This window comes from Tinamus guttatus, unplaced genomic scaffold, assembly GCF_059628265.1.
Source record: "Tinamus guttatus ecotype Peru unplaced genomic scaffold, ASM5962826v1 Tinamus_guttatus_pri_ptg001643l, whole genome shotgun sequence".
NCBI lineage: Eukaryota > Metazoa > Chordata > Aves > Tinamiformes > Tinamidae > Tinamus > Tinamus guttatus.
In genome coordinates this window covers 1-26899 of record NW_028290177.1, presented here as the reverse complement: position 1 = coordinate 26899, position 26899 = coordinate 1, and the positions used below count along the sequence as shown (strand labels likewise).

At 66.5% G+C, this 26899-nt stretch overlaps 2 protein-coding genes across 3 annotated transcripts; both read right to left on the bottom strand.

Annotated features, from left to right (window-relative positions):
* Positions 1–292: 292 nt before the first annotated feature.
* LOC104574980 (transportin-2) lies at positions 293–21436 on the bottom strand. 2 transcript variants are annotated; one of them, XM_088539400.1, is made up of 23 exons: positions 21338–21436; positions 19832–19907; positions 18259–18408; positions 17143–17249; positions 15841–15974; positions 14579–14660; positions 13389–13511; positions 13196–13314; positions 13056–13116; positions 11885–12050; positions 10635–10787; positions 9411–9636; positions 7578–7749; positions 5669–5755; positions 3702–3809; positions 3469–3627; positions 1996–2083; positions 1785–1883; positions 1583–1702; positions 1423–1498; positions 1205–1304; positions 526–600; positions 293–400 (listed from the first exon to the last, which is right to left on the bottom strand). In XM_088539400.1, the coding sequence occupies exons 1-23, from the start codon at positions 21434–21436 to the stop codon at positions 293–295; spliced, it is 2688 nt and encodes an 895-aa protein (XP_088395526.1). The 2 variants fall into 2 exon arrangements, with proteins under 2 accessions (XP_088395526.1, XP_088395527.1); XM_088539401.1 differs by having other exon boundaries at positions 1607–1702.
* Positions 21437–23970: 2534 nt separating this feature from the next.
* On the bottom strand, positions 23971–26618 carry LOC148590169 (telomerase RNA component-interacting RNase-like). The gene is given in 5 exon segments (XM_088539399.1): positions 23971–24013; positions 24015–24083; positions 25930–26051; positions 26384–26432; positions 26468–26618. Coding segments are annotated over 5 exon segments (429 nt in total). The 5' UTR covers position 26618; the 3' UTR covers positions 23971–23974.
* Positions 26619–26899: the final 281 nt, after the last annotated feature.

The window sequence follows — 26899 nt, the reverse complement described above, 5'->3', positions numbered from 1 at the left end:
TAATGAAAAGGGGAAGGGGGTTAATAAAGGGGGACTTAATGAAGGGGAGGGCTATGTAGGGGGGGTTAGTGAAGGAGGGGATTAATGAAAAGAGGGGATTAATCAAAGGAGGGAGGTTAATGAAAAGGGGGGTTAATGAAGTGGGGGTTAATGAAAGGGGGGCGTTAATGAAAGGGGGTGTTAATGAAGTGGGGGTTAATGAAAGGGGGGGCTAATGAAGGGGGGTATTAAGTGAGGGGGTCATTAAGCGAAGGGGGGGCTGCCCCCCACCCACCTGCGCTGCCGGCGGCCCCTAGACCCCATAGAAGGCCCCGAGTCGCTCCTTGAGCAGCGGCGGGAACTGCTCGGAAAACTGGAGCCAGTTGTCGTCGCCCACCTGCTCCTTGAACGTGTGCAGGATCTGGGGACAGGGGACGGCGCCGTGGGGACACCGCGGGGTCCCCCGTGGGGACGGCCACCGTGGGTCCCCCCGTGGGGACGGCCACGGCCACCGCGGTCCCCCCTGTGCCACCGCGGGTCCCCCACCTTGTAGAACATGTCCCTCAGGTCGTCCTTGGGGTTCACCCAGGAGGCGACGGCGTCGCAGAAGAAGATGAAGTCCTGGGGGGGGGGACACGGGGTTAAAAGGGGGGGACATGGGGTGAAAAGGGGGGGGCGTGGGGTGAAAAGGGGGGACATGGGGTGAAAAAGGGGGGACATGGGGTGGAAAAGGGGCGACATGGGGTGGAAAAGGGGCGACATGGGGCGGAAAAGGGGGGGACATGGGATGAAGGGGGGGACATGGGGTGAAAGGGGGGGACATGGGGTTAAAAGGGGCAATGTGGGGTGAAAAGGGGTGACGTGGGGTGAAAAGGGGGGGGCATGGGGTGAAAAAGGGGGGACATGGGATGAAAGGGGCAACGTGGGTTTAAAAGGGGCAACGTGGGGTGAAAAGGGGGGGACATGGGATGAAGGGGGGGACATGTGGTTAAAAGGGGCAACGTGGGGTTAAAAGGGGGGGACATGGGGTGAGGGGGGTGCACAGAGCCAAAGGGGGGGTGACAGAAGAGCCAAAATTGGGGGGCTCATCAAATCCATAGGCAAAATGAGCGAAGGGGGGGAACAGGGATAGGAGCCATGGGCCAAAATGGGGACAACAGGAGACCTGTCCCCAAGGGGGGAGGGAAGGGGGTGACAAACCCCCCCCGGCGTGTCCCCCCCCCACCTGCACGACGCCGCCCGGGTTGACGCCGATCATGACGCAGATCCCGCGGAACGCCGAGTCCTTCTCCTCGTTGTCGCGGATGTTACGGAGCGACGTGCACCTGGCGGGGGGGACAGGGTGGCCGTGTCACCCCCCTGCGGGCTCGTGTCACCCCCTGCCAGCTCGTGTCACCCCCCTCCCCAAAATTCCCGGGATTTCCCCCGTTTTCCAGCGCTCACCAGGGCCGGATAAACTGCTGCAGCGTCGGGGCCACCTCCTGCGGGCACACGAAGCCCAAGCGCCCGATGGTGATGGCTGAAAGAAACCGGGGAAAAAAACAAATAAAATGGGTAAAAAAAAACCCAAATCTGTGTAAACGCCCCCCCCGCAACCGGGTACCCCCCCGTTTTGGGGGCTCCTCACCCGTGTTCTCCAGGAGGGTCTTGGGCGTGTTGGGCCGGTTGATGATCTCCACCAGGTTGCTCAGCACCATGGGGACGTAGGGCTGCATCTCGGCGCCTGCGGGGCGGCCGTGTCACCCGCCGGGGGTGGCCGCGTCCTCACCGTGTCCCCCGTGTCCCCCGTGTCCCCCGGGGCTCACCCATCTGCATGCAGATCTCGCCGATGGCCCACGTCGCGTTGTTGCACACGGAGATGAACTCGGGGTTCAGGTTGGTGCCCAGGATGGGCATGAACTCGGCTGGGGGGGGGACACAGCGGCGTGACCCCCCCAAACACCCCTATGGGCTCCCCCCTTCCGAAAACTTGCAGTTTTTCCCCTTTTTCCGCTTTTTTTGGGGCGGGGGACGCACCGATGCAGGGCTTGACGTGCACGAAACAGGCCTTGGTGAGGTCCCCAAGGAGGGCGAAGGAGCTTTGCCGGACCTCGGGCATCGTGTCCTGCGGGACGGAGAGCGGCTGAGCCCCGGGGACACGCGGGGACACGCGGGGGGGGACACGGGGGGGACACGGGGGACATGCGGGGGACACACGGGGGGAACATGGGGGGGACACGGGGGGCACGCGGGACATGCAGGGGACACGAGGGACACACGGGAACACATGGAGGAAACGCAGGGGACACAAGAGGACACGTGGGGGACACATGGACATGCGGGGACACGCGGGTCACACGGGGACATGCAGGGGACACGGGGGGACACAGGGGGACATGCGGGGGACACAAGAGGACAAGTGGGGGACACACGGGGAGACGCGGGGGACAGGCGGGGGACACATGGACACGTGGGGACACACGGGGACACGTGGGTCACACGGGACACATGGGGACATGCATGGGACACGGGGGGACACGGGGGGACACACGAGGACACACTGTTCACACAGGGGACACACAGGGAACACGTGGGTCACAGGGGACACACAGGGACACAGAGGGGACACGCAGGGGACACGGGGGGACATGCAGGGGACACGCAGGGGACACAGGGGGACATGCAGGGGACACGCGGGACACACGAGGGACACACTAGGACACATGAGGGACACAGGGGACACGCGGGGACACGCGGGGACACACAGGGGACAGTCAGGGGACGCGGGGGACACACGGGGGACATGCGGGGACACGCGGGTCACACGGGACACATGGGGACATGCAGGGGACACGGGGGGACACGGGAGGGACACACGAGGACACACTGTTCACACGGGGGACACACAGGGAACACGCGGGTCACAGGGGACACACGGGGGACACGCGGGGGACACACGGGGACACGGGGGGACACGCAGGGGACATGGGGGGACATGCAGGGGACACGCGGGACATGCAGGGGACACGCGGGGGACACGCGGGGGACACGCGGGGACACGGGGGGACACGGGGGGGCATGCAGGGGACACGAGGGACACACGAGGGACACACGAGGGACACACGGGGGACACACGGGGGACACACGGGGGACACACGGGGACACACAGGGGACGCGGGGGACACACGGGGACACGGACACACGAGGACACGCGGGGGACGCGAGGACAAGTGGGGGAAACGCGGGGGACACAGGGACACGCGGGGGACACATGAGGACACGCGGGGGACACACAGGGACACGCAGGGGACACGGGGGGACACACGAGGACACACGGTTCACACAGGGGACACACGGGGACATGCGGGGGACACGGGGGGACACACGGGGGACACGCGGAGACACGCAGGGGACACGCAGGGGACACGCGGGGGGACACGGGGGGACACGGGGGGGACACATGGTTCACACAGGGGACACACGGGGACACGCGGGGACACGTCCCCTCACCTGCATGCACTGGAACAGCAGCGTCATGACGTTGCTGCGGGCCACCAGCTGCTCCACGTGGCCGCCCAGCCCCTCGGCCAGCCCGCTCAGCAGGTCCAGGGCCACGATCATGAAGTCCTTGTCGGGCGCCTCGTACTGCTCCGGGTGCTGCGTGTACATCTAGGACAGGGCGCACGTCCCCTTGGGGACACCGCGGGGACACGCGGGGACACCGCGCGCGCGGGGACACCCACCATGGCCTGCGCCAGCGTCTTCTGCACCAGGGTGACGCAGCGCTGGTAGACGGGCTCGCAGTAGGGCAGGAAGCCGCTCTGCAGCGCGGTGGCCACCGAGGACAGGCACTGGGGACACGGGGACACGGGGACAGCGGTGAGCGCGGGGACGCGGGGGACACCGAGGACAGGCACTGGGGACATGGGGACATGGGGACAGCAGTGAGCACGGGGACGCGGGGGACACCGAGGATAGGCACTGGGGACATGGGGACAGCGGTGAGCGCGGGGACGCGGGGGACACCGAGGACAGGCACTGGGGACACGGGGACAGCGGTGAGCGCGGGGACGCGGGGGACACCGAGGACAGGCACTGGGGACATGGGGACACGGGGACAGCAGTGAGCGCGGGGACGCGGGGGACACGTGGGGGACACGCAGGGGACACGTGGGGACACGCCGGGGACACTGAGGACAGGCACTGGGGACACGGGGACACGGGGACAGCAGTGAGCGCGGGGACGCGGGGGACACCGAGGACAGGCACTGGGGACATGGGGACAGCCGTGAGCACGGGGACACGGGGGACACGTGGGGGACACAGGGGGGACACGCGGGGGACACACGAGGACATGCGGGGGACACACGGGGGACACGCGGTGGCCACCGAGGACAGGCACTGGGGACATGGGGACATGGGGACAGCGGTGAGCGCGGGGACGCGGGGGACACCGAGGACAGGCACTGGGGACACGGGGACAGCGGTGAGCGCGGGGACGTGGGGGACACCGAGGACAGGCACTGGGGACATGGGGACAGCGGTGAGCGCGGGGGACACCGAGGACAGGCACTGGGGACGCGGGGACAGCGGTGAGCGCGGGGGACACGTGGGGGACACACGAGGACACACGGGGGACACGCCGGGGACACTGAGGACAGGCACTGGGGACACGGGGACACGGGGACAGCGGTGAGCGCGGGGACACGGGGGACACTGAGGACAGGCACTGGGGACACGGGGACAGCCGTGAGCACGGGGACGCGGGGGACACGTGGGGGACACACGGGGGGACACGCGGGGGACACACGAGGACATGCGGGGGACACACGGGGGACACGCGGTGGCCACCGAGGACAGGCACTGGGGACACAGGGACATGGGGACAGCGGTGAGCGCGGGGATGCGGGGGACACGTGGGGGACACATGGGGACACGCAGGGACACGCGGGGGACACGCGGGGGACACACAAGGACACACAGGGGACATGTGGGGGACACCAAGGACAGGCACTGGGGACATGGGGACAGTGGTGAGCACGGGGACACGGGGGACACGTGGGGGACACGCAGGGGGGACACGGGGGACACATGAGGACACACGGGGGACACACGGGGGACACGTGGGGGACACGCAGGGGGGACACGGGACACGCAGGGGACACTGAGGACAGGCACTGGGGACACGGGGACAGCCGTGAGCATGGGGACGTGGGGGACACGTGGGGGACACACAGGAGGGACACGGGGGACACGTGGGGACACGCAGTGGGGACACGGGGGACACACGAGGACACGTGGGGGACACGCGGGGGACACCGAGGACAGGCACTGGGGACAGGGGGACAGCGGTGAGCGTGGGGACGCGGGGGACACGTGGGGGACACGCAGGGGGAACATGGGGGACACGTGGGGACACGCGGGGACACACGAGGACACGCGGGGGACACGCAGGGGACGTGGGGGACACGCAGGACAAGCACTGGGGACACAGGGACATGGGGACAACGGTGAGTGCGGGGACGCGGGGAACACGCAGGGGGGACATGGGGGACACGTGGGGACACGCAGGGGACATGCGGGGGACACCGAGGACAGGCACTGGGGACACGGGGACAGCGGTGAGCGCGGGGACGCGGGGGACACGTGGGGGACACGGTGTCCGTCCCGGGGACACAGGGGACACGGGTGTCCCTCCGGCCACGCTCACCTCCAGCAGCGGGAACAGGTCCTTGTCCTCGTCCTTGAGCTCGTTCCACTTCTGGATGAGCGGCGGCATCAGCTTCTGGATGTACTCCTGGGAATGGGGGAACGGGAATGGGGGGACGGGAATGGGAATGGGGGGAACGGGAATGGGAATGGGGGCAACAGGGATGGGGGAACGGGGATGGGGGGAACGGGAATGGGGGAAATGGGAATGGGGGAAACGGGAATGGGGGGAAGAGGGAATGGGGGAACGGGAATGGGAATGGGGGGAACGGGGATGGGGGAACGGGAATGGGGGGGACGGGAATGGGAATGGGGGGAACGGGGATGGGGGAACGGGAATGGGGGGGACGGGAATGGGGGGAACGGGAATGGGGGGAACGGGAATGGGGGAAATGGGAATGGGGGAAACGGGAATGGGGGGAAGAGGGAATGGGGGGAACGGGAATGGGAATGGGGGGAACGGGGATGGGGGAACGGGAATGGGGGGGACGGGAATGGGGGGGACGGGAATGGGAATGGGGGGAACGGGGATGGGGGAACAGGAATGGGGGAACGGGAATGGGGGGGAACGGGAATGGGGGGAAGAGGGAATGGGGGGAAGAGGGAATGGGGGGAAGAGGGAATGGGGGAACGGGAATGGGAATGGGGGGAACGGGGATGGGGGGAACGGGAATGGGGGAACAGGGATGGGGGAAATGGGAATGGGGGAAACGGGAATAGGGGGAAGAGGGAATGGGGGAATGGGAATGGGGGGAACAGGGATGGGGGAACAGGGATGGGGGGAACGGGAATGGGGGGAACGGGAACGGGGGGGACGGGAACGGGGCGACAGGAATGGGGGGAATGGGAATGGGGGGAATGGAAATGGGGGAACGGGAATGGGAATGGGAACGGGGATGGAGGGGACGGGAATGGGGGGGAACAGGAATGGGGGGAACGGGGGGGACGGGAACGGGGCGACAGGAATGGGGGGAATGGGAATGGGGGAACGGGAATGGGGGAACGGGAATGGGAACGGGAACGGGGATGGGGGGGATGGGAATGGGGGAAACGGGAATGGGGGGAACAGGGATGGGGGGAACGGGGATGGGGGAACAGGGATGGGGGGAATGGAAATGGGGGAACAGGAATGGGAATGGGGGGGACGGAAATGGGGGGAATGGGAATGGGGGAACGGGGATGGGGGGAAGAGGGAATGGGGGGAATGGGGGGAAGAGGAGGATAAACAGGGGTGAGGGGGGAAATCCAGGGATCACGGCAGGACCGGTCGCTCCCCCCTCCCTGCTCCGGATCCATCAGCCCGGATCGATCCACACGGACACTTCGGGATTCGAATGTCTGTTGGGTTTGATCATCACGGGATCCAACGGGGACGATGGGGGTGACATGGGGACATCGGGGGTGACAAGGGGACGATGGGGGTGACAAGGGGACGATGGGGGTGACAAGGGGACGATGCGGGGGGGACACATGGGGATGATGGGGGTGACAAGGGGACACTGGAAGTGACAAGGGGATGATGAGGGCAACATGGGAATGCCGGGGGTGACAAGGGGACATGGGGGGTGACAAGGGGACGATGAGGGCAAGATGGGGATGCTGGGTTGACAAGGGGTGACAAGGGACCAACAGGGACAATACGGGGACGCCGGAGGTGACATGGGGATGCTGGGGACGACAAGGGGATGATGTGGGGGGGACACATGGGGATGATGGGGGTGACAAGGGGACACTGGACGTGACAAGGGGACGATGAGGGTAAGATGGGGATGCTGGAGGTGACAAGGGGCCAACAGGGGCAATACGGGGACGCCGGGGACGACAAGGGGACAACGGGGGGGTGACAAGGGGATGCCGGGGGTGACAAGGGGACACCGGGGGTGACAAGGGGACGCTGAGGGGCCGCTCACGGGCTGGTTGAGGTGGTGGCCCACGGAGTCGGCCAGCGTGCCGATGGCGTCGTAGAGGATGAGCAGGTTCTTGTGCTGGTACTTGCCGAAGGCGAAGACGAGCGTGTCCAGGATGAAGCTCAGGTAGGGCACGAGCTCCGTGCACGCCTCCTCCTCCAGCGTGGCGAAGGCGCTGGGACGGCGCGGGGACAGCGTGGGGACATGTCATTGTCACCGCCGCGCACCGGGGACGGCACGCGGGGACGGCGTCACCGCCACCGGGACCGCGCGCTCCGGCTCAGACAGTACGAATACGCCTGGCTCATGGGGGATCAGCGTGTGGAGGGTCATCACGGCCGGAGGAAACCCCCGAAATGGCCCCAAAATGCCCCAAAACAGCCCCAAAAGGGCCCCAAACGGCCCCAGAAGGGCCCAAATGGTCCCAAAAGGGCCCCAAACGGCCCCAAAATGGCCTCAAAAGGGTCCAAATGGTCCCAAAATGCCCCCAAACAGCTCCAAAAGGGCCCCCAGCGCCGCCCTGGGCACCACCTGGGCCCTAAACGCCCTCAAAATGCCTCAAAAGTCCCTCCAATCGCCCCCAAAATGTCCCGAATGCCTCCAAACTGCACTCAAACCCCTCCAAAATGCCACCAAATGCCCTCCAACTGCCCCAAAGCCCCTCAAAATGCCCCAAAAGCTCCTCAAAATGCCCGTGACTCCCCTTGAACTGTCCCCGAAGCGCCTCAAAATGCCCCCAAACCCACTCAAACTGCCCCCAAACCTCCTTGAAACATCCCCAAGCCCCCTCTAAACTGCACCCAAACTCCCTCCAAGTGCCCCAAAACCCCATAAATTGCCCACAACCTCCCTCCAAACTGCCCCAAAGCCCCTCCAACTGCCCCCAAAACCCCTCCAACCGCCACAAAGCCCCTCCAACTGCCCCAAAGCCCCTCCAAGTGCCCCCACGCCCCTCCAAGTGCCCCCAAAGCCCCTCCAACTGCCCCCAAAGCCCCTCCAAGTGCCCCCAAAGCCCCTCCAAGTGCCCCCATGCCCCTCCAACTGCCCCAAAACCCCTCCAAACAGCCCCAAACTCCCCTCCAACCCGCCACCAACTGCCCCCAACGCCCCTCCAAGTGTCCCATAGCCCCTCCAAACCACCCCCCAACACCTCTCCAAGTGCCCCCAATGCCCCTCCAAGTGCCCCAGAGCCCTTCCAAGTGCCCCAGAGCCCCTCCAACCTCCGCAAAGCTCCTTCAAACTGCCCCCAACGCCCCTCCAACTGCCCCAACGCCCCTCCAAGTGCCCCCATGCCCCTCCAAGTGCCCCCAATGCCCCTCTAAGAGCCCCCAACGCCCCTCCAAGTGCCCCCAACGCCCCTCCAGCTGCCCCAAAGCCTCTCCAACCGCCCCAAAACCCCCTCCAGCTGCCCCCAACGCCCCTCCAACTGCCTCCAAAGCCGCTCTAACTGCCCCCACGCCCCTCCAAGTGCCCCCATGCCCCTCCAAGTGCCCCCAACGCCCCTCTAACTGCCCCTACGCCCCTCCAAGTGCCCCCATGCCCCTCCAACTGCCCCCAACGCCCCTCCAAGTGCCCCCACGCCCCTCCAAGTGCCCCCAATGCCCCTCCAAGTGCCCCCATGCCCCTCCAAGTGCCCCCAACGCCCCTCCAAGTGCCCCCACGCCCCTCCAAGTGCCCCCATGCCCCTCCACGTGCCCCCATGCCCCTCCAAGTGCCCCCAACGCCCCTCTAACTGCCCCCACGCCCCTCCAAGTGCCCCCATGCCCCTCCAAGTGCCCCCAACGCCCCTCCAAGTGCCGCCACGCCCCTCCAGCTGCCCCCCAGCCCCCCGGGTACCTGCAGGCCGCCTCCTGCACGCGCTTGTTGCCGTCCAGGACGCGCTTGAGCAGCTCGGTCATGAGCGGGCGCAGGTAGAGCTCGGGCGGCTGCGCCACCACCCAGTGCGCGTAGCGGCTCAGCGTCCAGCACGCGATGGAGCGCACGAGCGCGCGCCGGTGCGCCAGGCAGCCCACCAGGTGCGGGACCAGCTCGGGGAGGTAGGGCACCATGCCCTGCATGCAGCCTGCGGGGACGGGGACGTTGGTCACAGGGTCCCAATGAACCCAGGGGATCCCATCGCTCGGGGAGGTAGGGCACCATGCCCTGCATGCAGCCTGCGGGGACGGGGACGGGGACGTGGGTGCCATGGGGTCCTAATGAACCCAGGGGATCCCATTGCATCCTGATTATCCCATGGGATCCCATTGCTCGGGGAGGTAGGGCACCATGCCCTGCATGCAGCCTGTGGGGACAGGGACGTTGGTCACAGGGTCCCAATGAACCCAGGGGATCCCATTACATCCTGATTATCCCATGGGATCCCATTGCTCGGGCAGGTAGGGCACCATGTCCTGCATGCAGCCTGTGGGGACGGGGATGTGGGCACCGCGGGGTCCCAATGAACCCATGAGATGCCATTGCATCCCGCTGAACCCATGGTATCCCATTGCATCCCAATGAACCCATGGGATCCCATCGCTCGGGGAGGTAGGGCACCATGCCCTGCATGCAGCCTGCAGGGACAGGGATGGGGACATGGCCACCGCGGGGTCCCAATGAGCCCAGGGGATCCCATTGCATCCTAATAAACCCCCAGGGGAGCCCATTGCATCCCGCTGAACCCATGGGATCCCCCTGCACCCCGATAAACCCAGGGGATCCCGCTGCATCCTGCTAACCCCCTGGGATCCCATTGCATCCTGCTAAACCCACAGGATTCCACTGCATCCCTCTAACCCCATGGGATCCCATTGCATCCTGTTAATCCCATAGGATCCCATTGCATCCCGCTAACCCCACGGCATCCCGCTAACCCCATGGGATCCCACTGTATCCCGCTAACCCCATGGGATCCCATTGCATCCCGCTAACCCCATGGCATCCGTCTAACCTCAAGGGATCCCACTGTATCCCGCTAACCCCACAGCATCGCGCTAACCCCACGGGATCCCACCGTATCCCGCTAACCCCACGGCGTCCCCCTGCCCCGTCTCCACATCCCGGCCGCTCCCTGGCACTCACCCTCGGCGATGGCGCCCAGCACCAGGATTCCCGACTCCTTGACCACCCATTCCGGGTGGAAGAGCAGCTCCTTGAGCAGCAGCAGCAGGTGCGGGAGCAGCTCCTCCCGGAACACGTTGGCCAGGACGTCCAGCGCGGCGGCCGAGCACTTCCCTGCGCAGCGGGAGGGAAGACGCCGGAACGCCGGTCCTCATCCATGCTCCCGCCACGAGCTCTGCCTTCCATCCCGCTGGAATTTAACTGCAATCCGGCTATAATCCCCCTTTCCATCCTTATCTGTGGTGTCCTGGTCCCACCACGGCCACCATGTCTACCAATTGCCACCAGGTCTCCCTATGGCCACCACGTCTACCCATGGTCTCCAAGGACCTTCCATGGCCACCATGTCTACCAATTGCCACAGGTCTCCCTATGGCCACCACGTCTACCCATGGTCTCCAAGGTCCTTCCACGGCCACCACGTCTACCCACGGCCACCAGGTCACCCCATGCCCCCAGATGTCCCCATTACCTCCCACATCCCCCCAAAGTGTCCCTGTGGCCACCACGTCTCCCATTGCGCTCCAGGTGTCCCCATGGTCCCCAAGGTCTTTCCACAACCCCCAGGTCTCCCCATGGCCCCCAAGGTGTCCCCATGGCCCCCCAGGTGTCCCCATGACTCCCGAGGTGTCCCCATGGCCCCCCAGGTCTCCCAATGACATCCAGGTGTCCCCACGGTCCCCAAGGTCTTTCCACAACCCCCAGGTCTCCCCATGGCCCCCAAGGTGTCCCCATGGCCGCCCAGGTCTCCCAATGACCCCCAGGTGTCCCCATGGTCCCCAAGGTCTTTCCACAACCCCCAGGTCGCCCCATGGCCCCCAACGTGTCCCCACGGCCCCCAGATCTCCCCATGACCCCCAAGGTGTTCCCATGGCCCCCCACATGTCCCAAAGCCCCCCAGGTGTCCCTATGGCCCTCAAGGTGTCCCCCTGGCCCCCAGGTGTCCCCATGGCCACCCAGGTCTCCCAATGACCCCCAGATCTCCCCATGCCCTCCACGTGTCCCCATGGCCCCCAGATCTCCCCATGACCCCCAAGGTGTCCCCATGGCCCCCCACATGTCCCAATGCCCCCCAGGTGTCCCCCTGGCCCCTCAGGTCTCCCAATGCCCCCCAGGTGTCCCCATGGCCCCCAGGTGTCCCCATGCCCCCCAGGTGTCCCCACGTCCCCCGGGTCCATCCGCGGCGCGCCCGGACGCCGGGACCCCCGTACGCAGGTTCCAGTCGGACAAGGTGTCGTCGTCGTCCTCGTCGTCGCCGTCCTCGGGCTCGGGTGGCCGCGGCTCCTCGTGCGGCAGCGTCACCGTGCGCGACTTGTGGAAACGCGGCTTGATGTCCTGCTCGCTGTCGGGGACGGCCTCGTCCTCCTCCACGTCCCCCTGCGGCCACCGGGGTGTCACCGGCGGGTGTCACCGAGGGGGACCCCGCGCAGCGGCCCCCGGTCCCCCTGGATTAGATGGTACCGACCATTGCGGGCACCAGTGCCAGCTCCGTGTCCCCTCCGGGAGCCCTTGGGCATCCCCTGCTGTCCCCAACGTCCCTCCCGCTGTCCCCAAGGTCCCTCCTGCTGTCCCCAATGTCCTTCTCGCTGTCCCCAAGGTCCCCCCTGTTGTTCCCAAGGTCCCTCCTGTTGTTCCCAAGGTCCCTCCTGCTGTCCCCAAGGTCCCCCCTGTTGTCCCCAAGGTCAGCTCCGTGTCCCCTCCGGGAGCCCTTGGGCATCCCCCTGCTGTCCCCAACATCCCTCCAGCTGTCCCAAAGGTCCCCCCCATTGTCCCCGAGGTCCCCCGGTTGTCCCCAAGGTGCCCCCTGTTTTCCCCAAAGTCCCTCCCGCTGTCCCCAAGGTCCCCCGTTGTCCCCAAAGTCAGCTCCGTGTCCCCTCCGGGAGCCCTTGGGCATCCCCCTGCTGTCCCCAAGGTCCCTCCTGCTGTCCCCAAGGTCCCCCCTGTTGTCCCCTCCGGGAGCCCTTGCGCGGCCCCCTGCTGTCCCCAACGTCCCTCCGGCTGTCCCAAAGGTCCCCCCCATTGTCCCCAAGGTCCCCCGGTTGTCCCCAAGGTCCCTCCCACTGTCCCCAAGGTGACCCCTGTTGTCCCCAAGGTCCCCCCTGTTTTCCCCAAGGTCAGCTCTGTGTCCCCTCTGGGAGCCTTTGGGCGTGCCCCTGCTGTCCCCAACGTCCCTCCTGCTGTCCCCAAGGTCCCCCCCGTTGTCCCCAAGGTCCCTCCCGCTGTCCCCAAGGTCCCCCTGGTTGTCCCCAAGGTCTCCCCCGTTGCCCCCAGCGTCCCTCCCGTTGTCCCCAAGGTCCCTCCCGCTGTCCCCAAGGTCCCCCTGGTTGTCCCCAAGGTCCCCCCCCGTTGTCCCCAAGGTCCCCCTGGCACCAGGATCCCCACCTTGAGCAGGATGATGTCGATCTCCGAGTACTTCATGCCGTTCACCAGGATCGGGATGAGCCTGCGTGGGGACAGCGGGGACAGTGAGGGGACCCGGCGGGGGACACGGGGACACGCCGGGGGACACGGGGGACACTCACTGCACCAGGTGGGCCGTCAGCACCTCCTTGCAGATGGGCTGCTCGGCCAGCGTGAGCCAGAACTCGCAGGCCTCGAGCGCCACGTTCTCGTCGCTGTCCCGCGTGCGCTGCAGCATGTACTGCGGGACGGGGACACGGTGACGCCGCGGGGACACGGGGGTGGCCCCGGGGGTGGCCCCGGGCGGGTACCCACCTGGATGATGCTGTGCATGTGCGGGATGAGGCGGTCGACGCGCACCTCGAGCAGCATCACGAGCGCCCGGCACACGTTGCGGCGCACCTCGGCGTCCTCGTCCACCGCCAGCGCGAACAGGTGCTGGGGACACGCGGGGACACGGGGGGACGGGGTGAGGGGACGCGTGGGGACAGCGCGGGGACACAGGGGGCAGCACAGGGACAAGGGAGGCATGGGGGGAAGTGTGGGGACATGGGGGGGCAACATGAGGGACGTGGGGACACATGGGGACACGAGGGGGACAGGGTGAGGGGACGCATGGGGACACGGGGGGCAGCATGGGGGACATGTGGAGACATGTGGGGACCCACAGGGACACGTGGGGACACAGGCGGACAGTGTGAGGGGACAGCACGGGGACACGGGGGGCACCACGGGGACACGGTGGGGACAGTGTGAGGGGACGCGTGGGGACAGCACGGGGACACGAGGGGCAGCACGGGGACAAGGGGGGACACGGAGAGAAAGCATGGGGACATGGGGAGCAGCATGAGGGACGTGGGGACACATGCGGACCCACAAGGACACATGGGGACACGGGGGGACAGTGTGAGGGAACACATGGAGACAGTGTGGGGACATCGGGGGCAACACGGGGGACACGTGGGGACATGGGGGGACAGTGTGGGGACAGGAGGGGCAGCGCGGGGGCATATGTGGGGACCCGTGGGGACACGGAGGGACAGTGCGAAGGGACACATGGAGAGAGCGCGGGGACACGGGGGGCAGCATGGGGACAAGGGGGGACATCGGGGAAAGCGTGGGGACATGGGGGGCAGCAGGGGGACATGTGGGGACTCACAGTGACACACGGGGACACGCGGGGACATGGAGAGACAGTGAGAGGGGACGTGTGGGGACAGCGCGGGGACATGGGGGGACAGTGTGAGGGGACATGTGGGGACCCGTGAGGACACAGAGGGACAGTGTGGGGACCCATGGGGACACATGGGTACAGTGTGGGGACCCTCAGGGGCACACTGGGACCCACAAGGACATGTGGGGACCCATGGAGACACGTGGGGACAGCGTGGGGACCCTCGGGGGCACACTGGGACCCAAAAGGACACGTGGGGATGTGTGGGGACCCATGGGGACCCGTGGGGACAGCGTGGGGACCCATGGGGACCCTGGGGACCCGCGCGCACCTCGATGAAGGTGTCGATGTTGTCCATGAGCGCCTGCGCGCGGTCCATGATGAACTGGTTGACGCAGGCCACGGCGTGGGAGCTGCGGCGCTCGTTAGCGGATAATTAACCCCCAGCTAATGAGCTATGGCCCCCCCGGTCCCCAACTGCGTCCCAGGAGCTGCATGGAGGGGACTGGGACACCCGTGGGGACACGTGAAGCTGGGGGGAGGTCCCAGGGCCACCCCTTGGGGACACGTGGAGCTGGCAGGGGACACACGGCAGCCCCTTGGGGACACGTGGGGACATGTGGAGCGGGGGGGGGTCACAGGGCCACCCCTTGGGGACATGTGGAGCTGGGGGGCCCCAGGGCCACCCCCTGAGGACACGAGGAGCTGGCAGGGGACACAGGGCCACCCCTTGGGGACACGCGGAGCTGAGGGGGACACAGGGCAGCCCCTTGGGGACACGTGGGGACACATGGAGCTGGGGGGGCCCAGGGCAGCCCTATGGGGACACACGGAGCTGGGGGGGACACAGGGCAGCCCCTTGGGGACACGCAGAGCTGCCCTGGGGGGGTCCCAGGGCCACCCCTTGGGGACAGGCGGAGCTGGCAGGGGACACAGGGCAGCCCTTTGGGGACACACGGAGCTGGGGGGGTGGGCAGGGCAGCCCCTTGGGGACATATGGGGACATGCAGAGCTGAAGGGGACACACGGCAGCCCCTTGGGGACGCACGGGGACACACGGAGCTGGGGGGGCCCAAGGCCACCCCCTGGGGACATGCGGAGCTGGGGGGGGGGGACACAGGGCTACCCCTTGGGGACACGCAGAGCTGGGGGTCCCAGGGCAGCCCCTTGGGGACATGTAGAGCTGAGGGGGGGACCCGGGGCCACCCCTTGGGGACACACGGAGCTGGTGGGACAGAGGGCCACCCCTTGGGGACATGCAGAGCTGGGGGGGCCCAGGGCAGCCCCTTGGGGACATGTGGGGACACACGGAGCTGGGGGGGCCCAGGGTCACCCCTTGGGGACACACGGAGCGGGAGGGGCCCAGGGCAGCCCCTTGGGGACATGTGGGGATACACGGAGCTGGCGGGGGACACACAGAGCTGGGGGGGCCCAGGGCCACCCCTTGGGGACACGCAGAGCTGGCACGGGACACAGGGCCACCCCTTGGGGCCACACGGAGCTGGCAGGGGACCCAGGGCTGCCCCTTGGGGACGCATGGAGCTGGCAGGGGACACAGGGCCACCCCTCGGGGCCGCGCGCCCCGTGTCCCACCGGATCTTGGGGCTGCAGTGCTTGAAGAACTGCAGGAACTTGGGGATGAGCACGTGCAGCGGCCGCGCCAGCGCGTCGCTGTCCAGCAGCTCCGACGAGTCCTCGCAGATCTTCTGCAGCGCCCCGAACGCGCCCTGCACGGGGACAGCGGTGTCACCTGGGGTCCCTGGCGTCCCCTGGGGTCCCTGGTGTCCCCTGGTGTCCCCTGGGGTCCCTTGGTGTCCCCTGGCCTCCCTGGTGTCCCCTAGCCCCCCTTGTCCCCAGGGTCGTCCCCGCCGTGTCCCCACCTCGGTGTTGTAGTGCTCCGAGCCGAGCAGCTCGCACAGCTGCGCAGGGGGGATCAGCAGTGTCCCCGTGTCCCCGGTGTCCCCCCATGTCCCCCCCTTGTCCCTAGTGTCCCCAATGTCCCCACCTCACAGGTGTTGTAGTCCTCCGAGTTGAGCAGCTCGCACAGCTGCGCAGGGGGGATCAGCAGTGTCCCCTGACCCGTGTCCCCGGTGTCCCCGCCGTGTTCCGTGTCCCCAGAGCCCTCCCTTGTCCCCAGTGTCCCCTCCTTGTCTCCAGTGTCCCCACCTCACACGTGTTGTAGTCCTCCGACTTGAGCAGCTCACACAGCTGGGGGAGTCAGCAGTGTCCCCTGTCCCCGCCGTGTCCCATGTCCCCGTGTCCCCAGAGCCCTCCCTTGTCCCCACGTGTCCCCAGTGTCCCCCCATGTCCCCCCTTGTCCCCGGTGTCCCCAGTGTCCCCACCTCACACGTGTTGTAGTCCTCCGAGTTGAGCAGCTCGCACAGCTGGGGCAGCAGTGTCCCCATGTCCCCGGTTCCCCCCGTGTCCCCAGTGTCCCCCCGTGTCCCCTAGTGTCCCCCCATGTCCCCAGTGTCCCCAATGTCCCCACCTCACACGTGTTGTAGTCCTCCGAGTTGAGCAGCTCGCACAGCTGGGGCAGCAGTGTCCCCATGTCCCCGGTTCCCCCCGTGTCCCCAGTGTCCCCCCATGTTCCCAGTGTCCCCAATGTCCCCACCTCACACGTGTTGTAGTCCTCCGAGTTGAGCAGCTTGCACAGCTGGGGCAGCAGTGTCCCCTGTCCCCGGTTCCCCCCGTGTCCCCAGAGCCCTCCCTTGTTCCCCGTGTCCCCCGGTGTCCCCAATGTCCCCACCTCACACGTGTTGTAGTCCTCCGAGTTGAGCAGCTCGCACAGCTGGGGCAGCAGTGTCCCCATGTCCCCGGTTCCCCCCGTGTCCCCAGTGTCCCCCCATGTCCCCTAGTGTCCCCCCATGTTCCCAGTGTCCCCAGTGTCCCCACCTCACACGTGTTGTAGTCCTCCGAGTTGAGCAGCTCGCACAGCTGGGGCAGCAGCTCCGGCCACATCTGCAGCTCCCCCTTGGAGGCGATGGTGGTGATGAGGATGCCTGCGAGGCCGAAGGCGCCGCGTGAGCCTGCGCGTGGCCCTGCGTGCCCGTGTCCCCTCCTGTGTCCCCCCGTGTCCGCATGTGTCCCGTCACCAACGGTGGCGCGGATGAGCCCCGTGTCCCCGTGCGTTCCCGTGTTCATTCACCAACAGTGACGCAGATGCGCCCTGTGTCCCCCTCTGTCCCCACAGTGTCCCCTGGTGTCCCCATAGTGATCGTGGCACAGATGAGCCCCATGTCCCTTCCCGTGTCCCCACGGTGTTCCCATGTGCCCCCTCACCGACGGTGGCGCGGATGAGCGCAGATGTGTCCCCACGCGTCCCCATGTCCCCACGCGTCCCCATGTCCCCACATGTCCCCGTGTTCCCACACTTCCCCACGCGTCCCCATGTCCCCTCACCGACGGTGGCGCGGATGAGCCCCATGTCCCCACATGTCCCTGTGTCTCCATGCGTCCCCATGTCCCCCCGTGTCCCCACACGTCCCCACGTCCCCTCAGTGACGGTGGCGCAGATGAGCCCCATGTCCCCACGTGTCCCCGTGTCCCCACGCGTCCCCCACATGTCCCCACGTCCCCTCACCGACGGTGGCGCGGATGAGCGTGGACGCGTCCCCATGTGTCCCCCCGTGTCCCCGTGTCCCCTCACCGACGGTGGCGCGGATGAGCACGGACGCGTCCCCATGTGTCCCCACGTGTCCCCATGTCCCCCCGTGTCCCCACGTCCCCTCACCGATGGTGGCGCGGATGAGCGCGGACGCGTCCCCACGTCCCCCTGTGTCTCCATGCGTCCCCACGTCCCCCCGTGTCCCCGTGTCCCCTCACCGACGGTGGCGCGGATGAGCGCGGACACGTCCCCCCGTCCCCCCACGCGTCCCCCTGTGTCCCCATGTCCCCATGTCCCCCCGTGTCCCCTCACCGACGGTGGCGCGGATGAGCGCAGACGTGTCCCCATGTCCCCCCGTGTTCCCATGTCCCCCCGTGTCCCCATGTCCCCCCGTGTCCCCTCACCGACGGTGGCGCGGATGAGCGCGGACGCGTCCCCCAGGCTGCGCAGACACTCCTGCTTGATGAAGGCGGCCACGGGCGGCGGGAAGCTCTGGTAGCCGGCGCGGACGTTGTTCTTGAGGATGAGGCCGCTCAGCGAGCGCGTGGGCTCGTCTGGGGACACAGGGGACACGTTGGGGACACATTGGGGACATGGGGACACGTCGGGGACATGGGGACACGTCGGGGACACGGGGACACGTCGGGGACATGGGGAAGCTCTGGTAGCCGGCGCGGACGTTGTTCTTGAGGATGAGGCCGCTCAGCGAGCGCGTGGGCTCGTCTGGGGACACAGGGGACACGTTGGGGACACATTGGGGACACGGGGACACGTCGGGGACACGGGGAAGCTCTGGTAGCCGGCGCGGACGTTGTTCTTGAGGATGAGGCCGCTCAGCGAGCGCGTGGGCTCATCTGGGGACACAGGGGACACGTCGGGGACACATTGGGGACATGGGGACACGTCAGGGACACGCGGACATAGGACATGTTGGGGACATGGGGAAGCTCTGGTAGCCGGCGCGGACGTTGTTCTTGAGGATGAGGCCGCTCAGCGAGCGCGTGAGCTCGTCTGGGGACATTGGGGACACGTTGGGGACACGGGGACACGTTGGGGACACGTCAGGGACATGGGGACACGTCGGGGACACGGGGACACGTTGGGGACATGGGAAGCTCTGGTAGCCGGCGCGGACGTTGTTCTTGAGGATGAGGCCGCTCAGCGAGCGCGTGGGCTCGTCTGGGGACAGGGGGGACATTGGGGACATGGAGACACATCGGGGACACGTCAGGGACGCGGGGACATGTCGGAGACACGGGACACGCATCAAGGGCACAGGGACATGTCAGGGACACGGGGCGACAGCGCGTGGGTTTGTCTGGGGACACAGGACAGTGTCGGGGACACGGGGACACGGGACACATCAGGGACACAGGACACATGTCAGGGACACACAGGGACAGCACGTGGGTTTGTCTGGGGACACGGGGACATGCCAGGGACACGGGATGCGTCAGGGGCATGGGACACATGTCAGGGACACAGGGATACGCATGGGGGACACACAGGGACAGCGCGTGGGTTCGTCTGGGGACACGGGGACACATCAGGGACACAGGGACATGGGGGACACATCAGGGACACGCGAGGACAGCGCATGGGCTCGTCTGGGGACACAAGTCGGGGAGCAGGGACACCCAGGGACACCGTGGGGACAACATGGGGACATGGGGATGCCACGAGCATGCAGGGTTGGGGACATTATGGCACAGGGGGGACACCAGCCAGTGACACTTGGGGACACGCAGGCAGGGGGACACAGGGATGGGGACCCTTGGGGACACGTGGGGGGGGACACGGGGACGGGGACCCTTGGGGACACGCAGGTGGGGGGTCATGGGGTCGGGGACCCTTGGGGACACACGGGCAGGAACACACAGGGTCAGGGACCCTTGGGGACACGTGGGGACACGCGGGGGGGAGCACACGGGGTCGGGGACCCTTGGGGACACTTGGGGACACGCGGGGACGAGCCACCTTCGGACTTGAGGCGCGTGAGCACGAAGATCAGGTAGTTGTTGAAGTCGGGGAACTGGTTGAGCTGCTGCAGCTGCTGCGGAGCCGTTAAGGAGCCGGGAACGCCGGGAACGCCGGGATTCCGGGGAAAACGGCGGGAATGGGGGGGGGAATGGGGGGAAAATGGGGAAACGGCGGGGAAAAGGAGGGAAAAGGGGGGAAACAGCGGGAATGTTGGGGAGAAGGGGGGAAATGGGGAAAACGGCGGGAATGGTGGGGGAATGGGGAGAAAATGGGGGAAACAGCGGGAATGGGGGGGAGAAGGGGGAAAAAATGGGGGAAACAGCGGGAATGGCGGGGGAAAAGGGGGAAAATGAGGAAAACGGTGGGAATGGGGGGGAGAAGGGGGGGGAAATGGGGGAAATGGGGAGGAAAAGGAGGGAAAATGGAGGAAACGGCGGGAATGGCGGGGAAAAGGGGGAAAATAGAAGAGAAAGAAAGAAAAAAAGAAATAATAACAGAAAGGGGGAAATGGGCAGGGAATAACGGGAAACAACGGGGGAAAATGGGGAAAAGCCCCATTTAAAACCCCCCAATTAAATCCGCCCCCAAATCAACCCCTCCCGGGTGGGGCCGGGTCCTCCATGTCCCCAACCGGGGTGTCCCCCCGTGTCCCCATGTCCCTCTGTATCCCCCCACGTCCCCAGGATACGTCCTGCACGGTGCGCTGCATCACCGTGTCCCCTCTGCGTCCCCTCGTGTCCCCGTGTCCCCTCCGCGTCCCCCCATGTCCCCAGGAAATGTCCTGCATGGCGCTCTGTGTCGCTGTGTCCCCTCCATGTCCCCTCCGTGTCCCCATGTCCCCAGGATACGTCCTGCACCACGTGCTGTGCCGCCATGTTGGGGACACCCCCGTGTCTCCATGTCCTCCCGTGTCACCCCCGTGTCCCCATGTTGCCCCATGTCCCCAGGATACGTCCTGCACCGCGCGCTGCATCGCCGTGTTGGGGACACCCCCGTGTCCCCCTGTGTGTCCCCATGTCCCCCCGTGTCCCCAGGATACGTCCTGCACCACGCGCTGCGTTGCCGTGTTGGAGACACCCCCATGTCCCCATGTCCCCCTGTGTGTCCCCGTGTCCCCCCCGTGTCCCCATGTCCCCAGGATACGTCCTGCACCGCACACTGCGTCGCCGTGTTGGGGACACCCCCGTGTCCCCACCATGTCCCCCTGTGTGTCCCCATGTCCCCCTGTGTGTCCCCATGTCCCCCCCGTGTCCCCACGTCCCAGGATACGTCCTGCACCGCGCGCTGCGTCGCCGTGTTGGGGACACCCCCGTGTCCCCATGTCCCCCTGTGTGTCCCCATGTCCCCCTGTGTGTCCCCACGTCCCCCCGTGTCCCATGTCCCAGGATACGTCCTGCACCGCGCGCTGCGTCGCCGTGTTGGGGACACCCCCGTGTCCCCATGTCCCCCTGTGTGTCCCCATGTCCCCCCCGTGTGTCCCCATGTCCCCCCTGTCCTGGATACGTCCTGCACCGCGCGCTGCGTCGCCGTGTTCGGGGACTGCGAGTCCTTGAGCAGCTGCAGGACCTGGCGCAGCCCCTGCTCGTCCGGCTGCCACTCCATGGCGGGACCTGCGGGGACAGCAGGGGACAGCGGTGACAGGGGGGGACAGGGGGACACAGCGGGGACAGGGGGGGACAGGGGACACGGCCACCACGGGGCCAGCGGGGAACGGGGAGCGTTTGGGGGAAAAAAACGCAGGAATTGTAAAGGAAAAGGTGGAAAAGGGGGAGAGGTTAATGGGGGGACGTGGGGTTAATTGGGGACGTTAATTGGGGGGGACATAGGGGTTAATGAGGGGGACAGAAAGGGATTAATTGGGGGACGTGGGGATTAATTGGGGGAAGGTGGGGGGTTAATTGGGGGCGTTAATTGGGGGGGACATAGGGGTTAATGGGGGGACAAAAAGGGATTAATTGGGGGGAATGAGAGTTAATTGAGGAGGACGTGGGGGTTAATTGGGGATTAATTGGGGGGACATAAGGATTAATTGGGGGACAGAGAGGGGTTAATTGGGGTTACATGAGGGTTAATTGGGGGGGACGTGGGGATTAATTGGGGGGATTAATTAGTGGGGACATAAGGGTTAATTGGGGGGACAGAGAGGGGTTAATTGGGGGGGACGTGGGGGTTAATGGGGGGGACGTGGGGGTTAATGGGGGAGATTAATTGGGGGGGACATAAGGGTTAATTGGGGGGACAGAGAGGGGTGTTTGAGGAGACATGATAGTTAATTGGGGGGATTAATCAGGGGGACACGGGGGTTAAATGAGACGTCAGAAAAGGGTTAATTGGGGGAAAAACAGGAATATTGAAGGGGGGGAACACGGGGGTGTTAATGGGGGGACATGGGGACATTGAATGGGGGGGACACGGGGACATGGGGACATTAACGGGGGGGGACGCGGGGACGTTGGAACCGCGGGATGGGGCAGGAAGCAGCGGGGGGGGGGGGAGGAGGAGCACGTGGTTTCGTCCCCCCCCCCCCCCGGAACGGCCCCCCCTTCCGCCCCCCCAACCCCCCAATTACCCCCCGGGTCCCCTCCCCGACCCTAATTAACCCCCCGGCCTCAATTAGCCCCTTCCGCCCCCAATTACCCCCCAGCTCCCCCTTTTGCCCCCCCGACCCCCATTCGCGCCCATTTTCCCCCCCCCCCAACCGCCCCCAGGCCCCATTTACCCCCCCTCACCCCCCCCAACCCCCGCGTTCCCGCCCGCTCCCCCGGGCCCCGCCCGGGCCGGAACCTACCGGAGGGGGGGGGGGGGTCCCGTTGCGGTGGGGGGGGTCCCGGTGACGGGGGGAATCCGGTGGCGGGGGCGGGGGGGGTCCCGCCGCGGCGCTGCCCGGGGGGGAGGCGAGCGCGGCACGCGGGCGCTGACCCCCGCCGGCCACCGTCCGCCGCGCTGCCGTGCGCACCACGCGAGCGCGCCCGGAAGGACGGCGCCGCGTCACGTGGGCTGCCGGGGGCGGGGCCACGGTGGGGAAGGGGGCGGGGTTATGTCTGGCCACGCCCGTCCCCAGTGCGGGGGGGCGCTCCCGGAGCGCTCCCCCCGCCCCGCGATTTCGCTCTCCCGCCTCTGCGCATGCGCGGAGTCCGCGCGCGCCGGACTGCACTTCCCAGCGTGCCCCGCGGCGCGGGCGGTACCACTGCGGAGGGGGGGGGCGGGAATGGGGGGGGAACCGGGACGAACCGGGATCAACGGGAGGGGAATGGGGACCCTGGTGGAAGGGGAGCAGCGGGAGCGGGAGCGGGGGGCACCGGAATCACTGGGGGTAACTGGGATCAATGGGGATCAATGGTCGGTCCGGTTCTCCCCTCCGCTCCAGTTTCCTGCTCTGTTCCCAATTGGGCCATCCCATCCCCAGGGTTTTTATGGATCAGATCCCACAATCGCAGCCGGGAAGGAATCGCAGGGGCTCCCACGGGCTCCCGGTTTCCCCATTCCGGCTCTGCCGGAACCAAAGCGGCTCAGGGGCCGCCACAATCCAGAAAATCTGGGAAGAGCCGAGGGATTCGATCATTCCCGGCGGGGAGGACAGACACAGCCCCACAGGTCGCTTTGCAAGAGGATTTTATTGGAAAAAAAAAAAAAAAAGGAAAAAAGTGGGAAGTGTTAAGGGATGGAGGGAATGAGGATAAAGGGGCTGCGGGAAGCAGGATCAGTCCCTGCTCCGGGCGGGAGCCGCTCCGGCCTCTTCCCAGCGGGATGGGCAGCTCCGGGGGCTGCGCTCCCCCTCACCCGGAGCCGTTTTTGGGAGGAAAACCGGGATCCGGGATTTACATGGCGGAATCGGCGCCGTGTCCGGGCCCGGAGCGCACCGTCACCCCCCGGGGGGGCAAAAAACCCCAGGAAGCGGCGAGCGGATGCGACGGCTCCGAGGGTTTTCCCGCCGGCGCCGCCACCCGCCCCCTTTCCACCCGGTTTTCCGGTGACGCGGATTCCCGAGGCGGGCGCCGGAATCCGGGAAAACGTGAGAGAAAAGGGGAAAAAAAAAAAAAAAAAGAAAACGAGAGCTCTATATATATTTGTACATATAAAACAGGTCGGCGGCGCCGGTTAAATAAGTATGTACAGGCGGGAGAGTCCGTGCGCGCGGCGCTACTTGACCAGCGGCCGCGTCTTGTCGTCGTCGCTGCACCTGGTGCGCCTTGTACTTCTGCACCTCCGCCATGTACTTGGCCCACGCGTCGCCCTTGCTCGTCAGCACCTGCGGGGGGACACGGGGGGACATGGGGGGGACATGGGAAATGGGTGAGGGAACGGGGGAGAACACGGGGGGACACCGGGAAATGAAGAGGGAAATGGGAACGGGGAGGGACACGGGGAAATGGGGGGGGACGTCGGGGGGGACACATGGAAATCAAGAGCGAAATGGGGGGGGACACAGGAGGGAACACGGGGAAATGGGGGGAACACAGGGAAAATATGGGGGGAACACGAGGGGACATGGGGAGGGACACGAGGGGACATGGGGAGGGACACGAGGGGACATGGGGAGGGACACGAGGGGACATGGGGAGGGACACGAGGGGACATGGGGAGGGACACGAGGGGACATGGGGAGGGACACGAGGAAATTAAGAGGGAAATGGGGAGGGAACGGGGGGGAACACGGGGGGACACCGGGAAATGAAGAGGGAAATGGGAACGGGGAGGGACACGGGGAAATGGGGGGGGACACGGGGAAATGGGGGAATGGGGGAGGGAACGGGGGGAACACGGGGGGACATGGAGAGGGACACGGGGAAATCAAGAGGGAAATGGGGAGGGAACGGGAGTGGACACGGGGAAATGGGGGGGGGACACGGGAGGGACAACGGGGAAATGGGGGGGGGACACGGGGAAATCAAGAGGGAAATGGGGGGAGCAGGGGGGACACGGGGAAATGGGGAGGACACGGGAGGGACACGGGGGGAACACGAGGGACACAGGGAGGACATGGGAGGACACGGGGACATGGGGGGGACACATGGAAATGAAGAGGGAAATGGGGGGGGGCACGGGAGGGACACGGGGAAATGGGGGGACACGGGGAGGGAACGGGGGGGACACGGGGGGGACACCGGGAAATGGGGAGGGAAACAGGGGGATGGGGAAATGGGGAGGAAACGGGAACAACGGGGGGGACACGGGGAAATGAAGAGCGAAACGGGGGGAACGGGAGGGAACACGGGGAAATGGGGAGACATGGGAGGGACACAGGGAAATTGGGGAGGGAACGGGGGAACACGGGGAAATCGGGGGGGCACGGGGAAATGAAGAGGGAAATGGGGGGACACGGGGACAGCAGGAAATGGGGGGGATGCAGGGAAATGGGGGGACACAGGAGGGAACACAGTGGGGAAACACGGGGGGGACACAGGGGGATATGAGGAACATGGGGAAATGGGAGGAAACAGGGGAACACGGGGGAAATGCAGGGGAATGGGGAAATGAGGGGACACGGGGACAGCAGGAAATGGGGGGACACAGTGAGGAAACACGGGGGGACGGGGAAACGGGGGGAAATGGGGAAACGGGGGGAAACACGTGGGGACACGGGGAAATGGGGGGAAACGTGGGAGGGAAATGGGGAAATGAAAAGGGAAATGGGAGGGAATGGGGTGAACATGGGAGAAAACAGAGGGAAATGAGGAGGGAAATGGGGGGGACACGGGGGAAATCAGGGGGAAATGAGGGGGGACACGGGGGGGAAAATGAAAAGGGAAATAGGAAGAAAACAGCGGGGAGAAACACGAAGGAAAAATGGGGAAAAGGGACAAAAATGAGGGGGAAACGAAGAGAAAACCAGGGGAAAACCAGGAAATGCAGGGGGAAACACGGGGAAAATGGGGGGAGGAAATATAGGGAAACCGGGGCAGGGGGGGAAGAAATAGGGAGGAAACCAGGGGGAAACAGGAGGAAAACGGGGGAAAACGGAGGGAAAAAGTGGGGAAAAGGGGGAAAAGTGGGAGAAGGGGAGGGGCGAGGAGGAAGGAAGCGAAAAACGGGTGTTTGGGGCGCTCAGCCGGGATCGGGAATACGGGAATACCGGGAACGCCGGGCTCCCCTACCTCCTCCTCGGTCCGCTGCTTCTTGGCCACCACCCCGGTCTTGAGGGCCAGTTTGTTGCCCCCCCTGCGGCGCCCGACCTGGGGGACGGCACCGTCAGCCCCGCCGGTACCGTGGGGGGGGCGGAAACGGGGGGGACCCCCCCGGGGAACGGGGGGAGCGACGGCGGCAACGGGGAGGGGGAGAACCGGAACGAGGAGGAAACCGGAACCGGGGATCCGGACCCGAGAACCGGGATGGGGGGGAAGGTACCGGGAGAACCGGGAGGGAAACCGGAGCCGGGAAGAACCGGGGGGGGGGGGTAGGATGGGATAACGGGAGAATTGGGGAAAAAAATGGGGAGGACCGGAACCGGGACGAGGAAAACCGGGAGGAAACCGGAACCGGGAGGAAACCGGAACCGGCTAGAACCGGGGGCGGGCGGTAACGGGCCGCCCCCGCGCGCTCCTTACGAATCCGGGCGCGCCGCCGCCTCCCGCTCCTCTTGGCGCCGTCGCCCGGGCCGCTCCCGGCGCCGGCCCCGGTTCCGGTTCCGGCCGCCGCCGCCGCCTGGCGCTCGCGCTGCTGCTCCGCCTCCATCTTGCGCTTGAAGAGCTCCAGGAAGCTCCCGTCGTTCGCGAACACGTTGACGCCGGCGGCGGCACCGGGCGGCGGCGACGGCGCCTCCGCGTCCTCGCCGTACGCCGCCATCTTGCCCCGGGGCACCACGGAAGCCCCCCGCGCCGGGAGATGACGTCAAGGCGGCGCCGCGGGGCGCGATGGGAATTTCCCCCCCGCCCGCGCCTTTCACCGTTCGGCCGCGCGGCGCTGATTGGGCGGCGTTGCTAAGCAACCGTGGCAGCCAATCAGCGCGAGACGCGGCGCGCGGCGGCAAATGGGCAGCCAGCGGGGGCGGGCGGGGGGCGGAGCCCCGCCGCGCGGGGGGGGAGGCCGAGGCGGCCAATCAGCGGCGCGGGGGGGCGGGGCCGGGCC

Excerpts from the sequence above, each read along its gene's own strand:
- LOC104574980 (XM_088539400.1), bottom strand. The coding sequence starts at position 21,436 with ATGGAGTGGCAGCCGGACGAGCAGGGGCTGCGCCAGGTCCTGCAGCTG. Across the intron at positions 1,703-1,784 it reads CGAGATCTGCATGCAGATGG|GCGCCGAGATGCAGCCCTAC; the intron begins GTGAGCCCCGGG and ends GCCGCCCCGCAG. Across the intron at positions 601-1,204 it reads ACCCGGGCGGCGTCGTGCAG|GACTTCATCTTCTTCTGCGA; the intron begins GTGGGGGGGGGA and ends CCCCCCCCCCAG.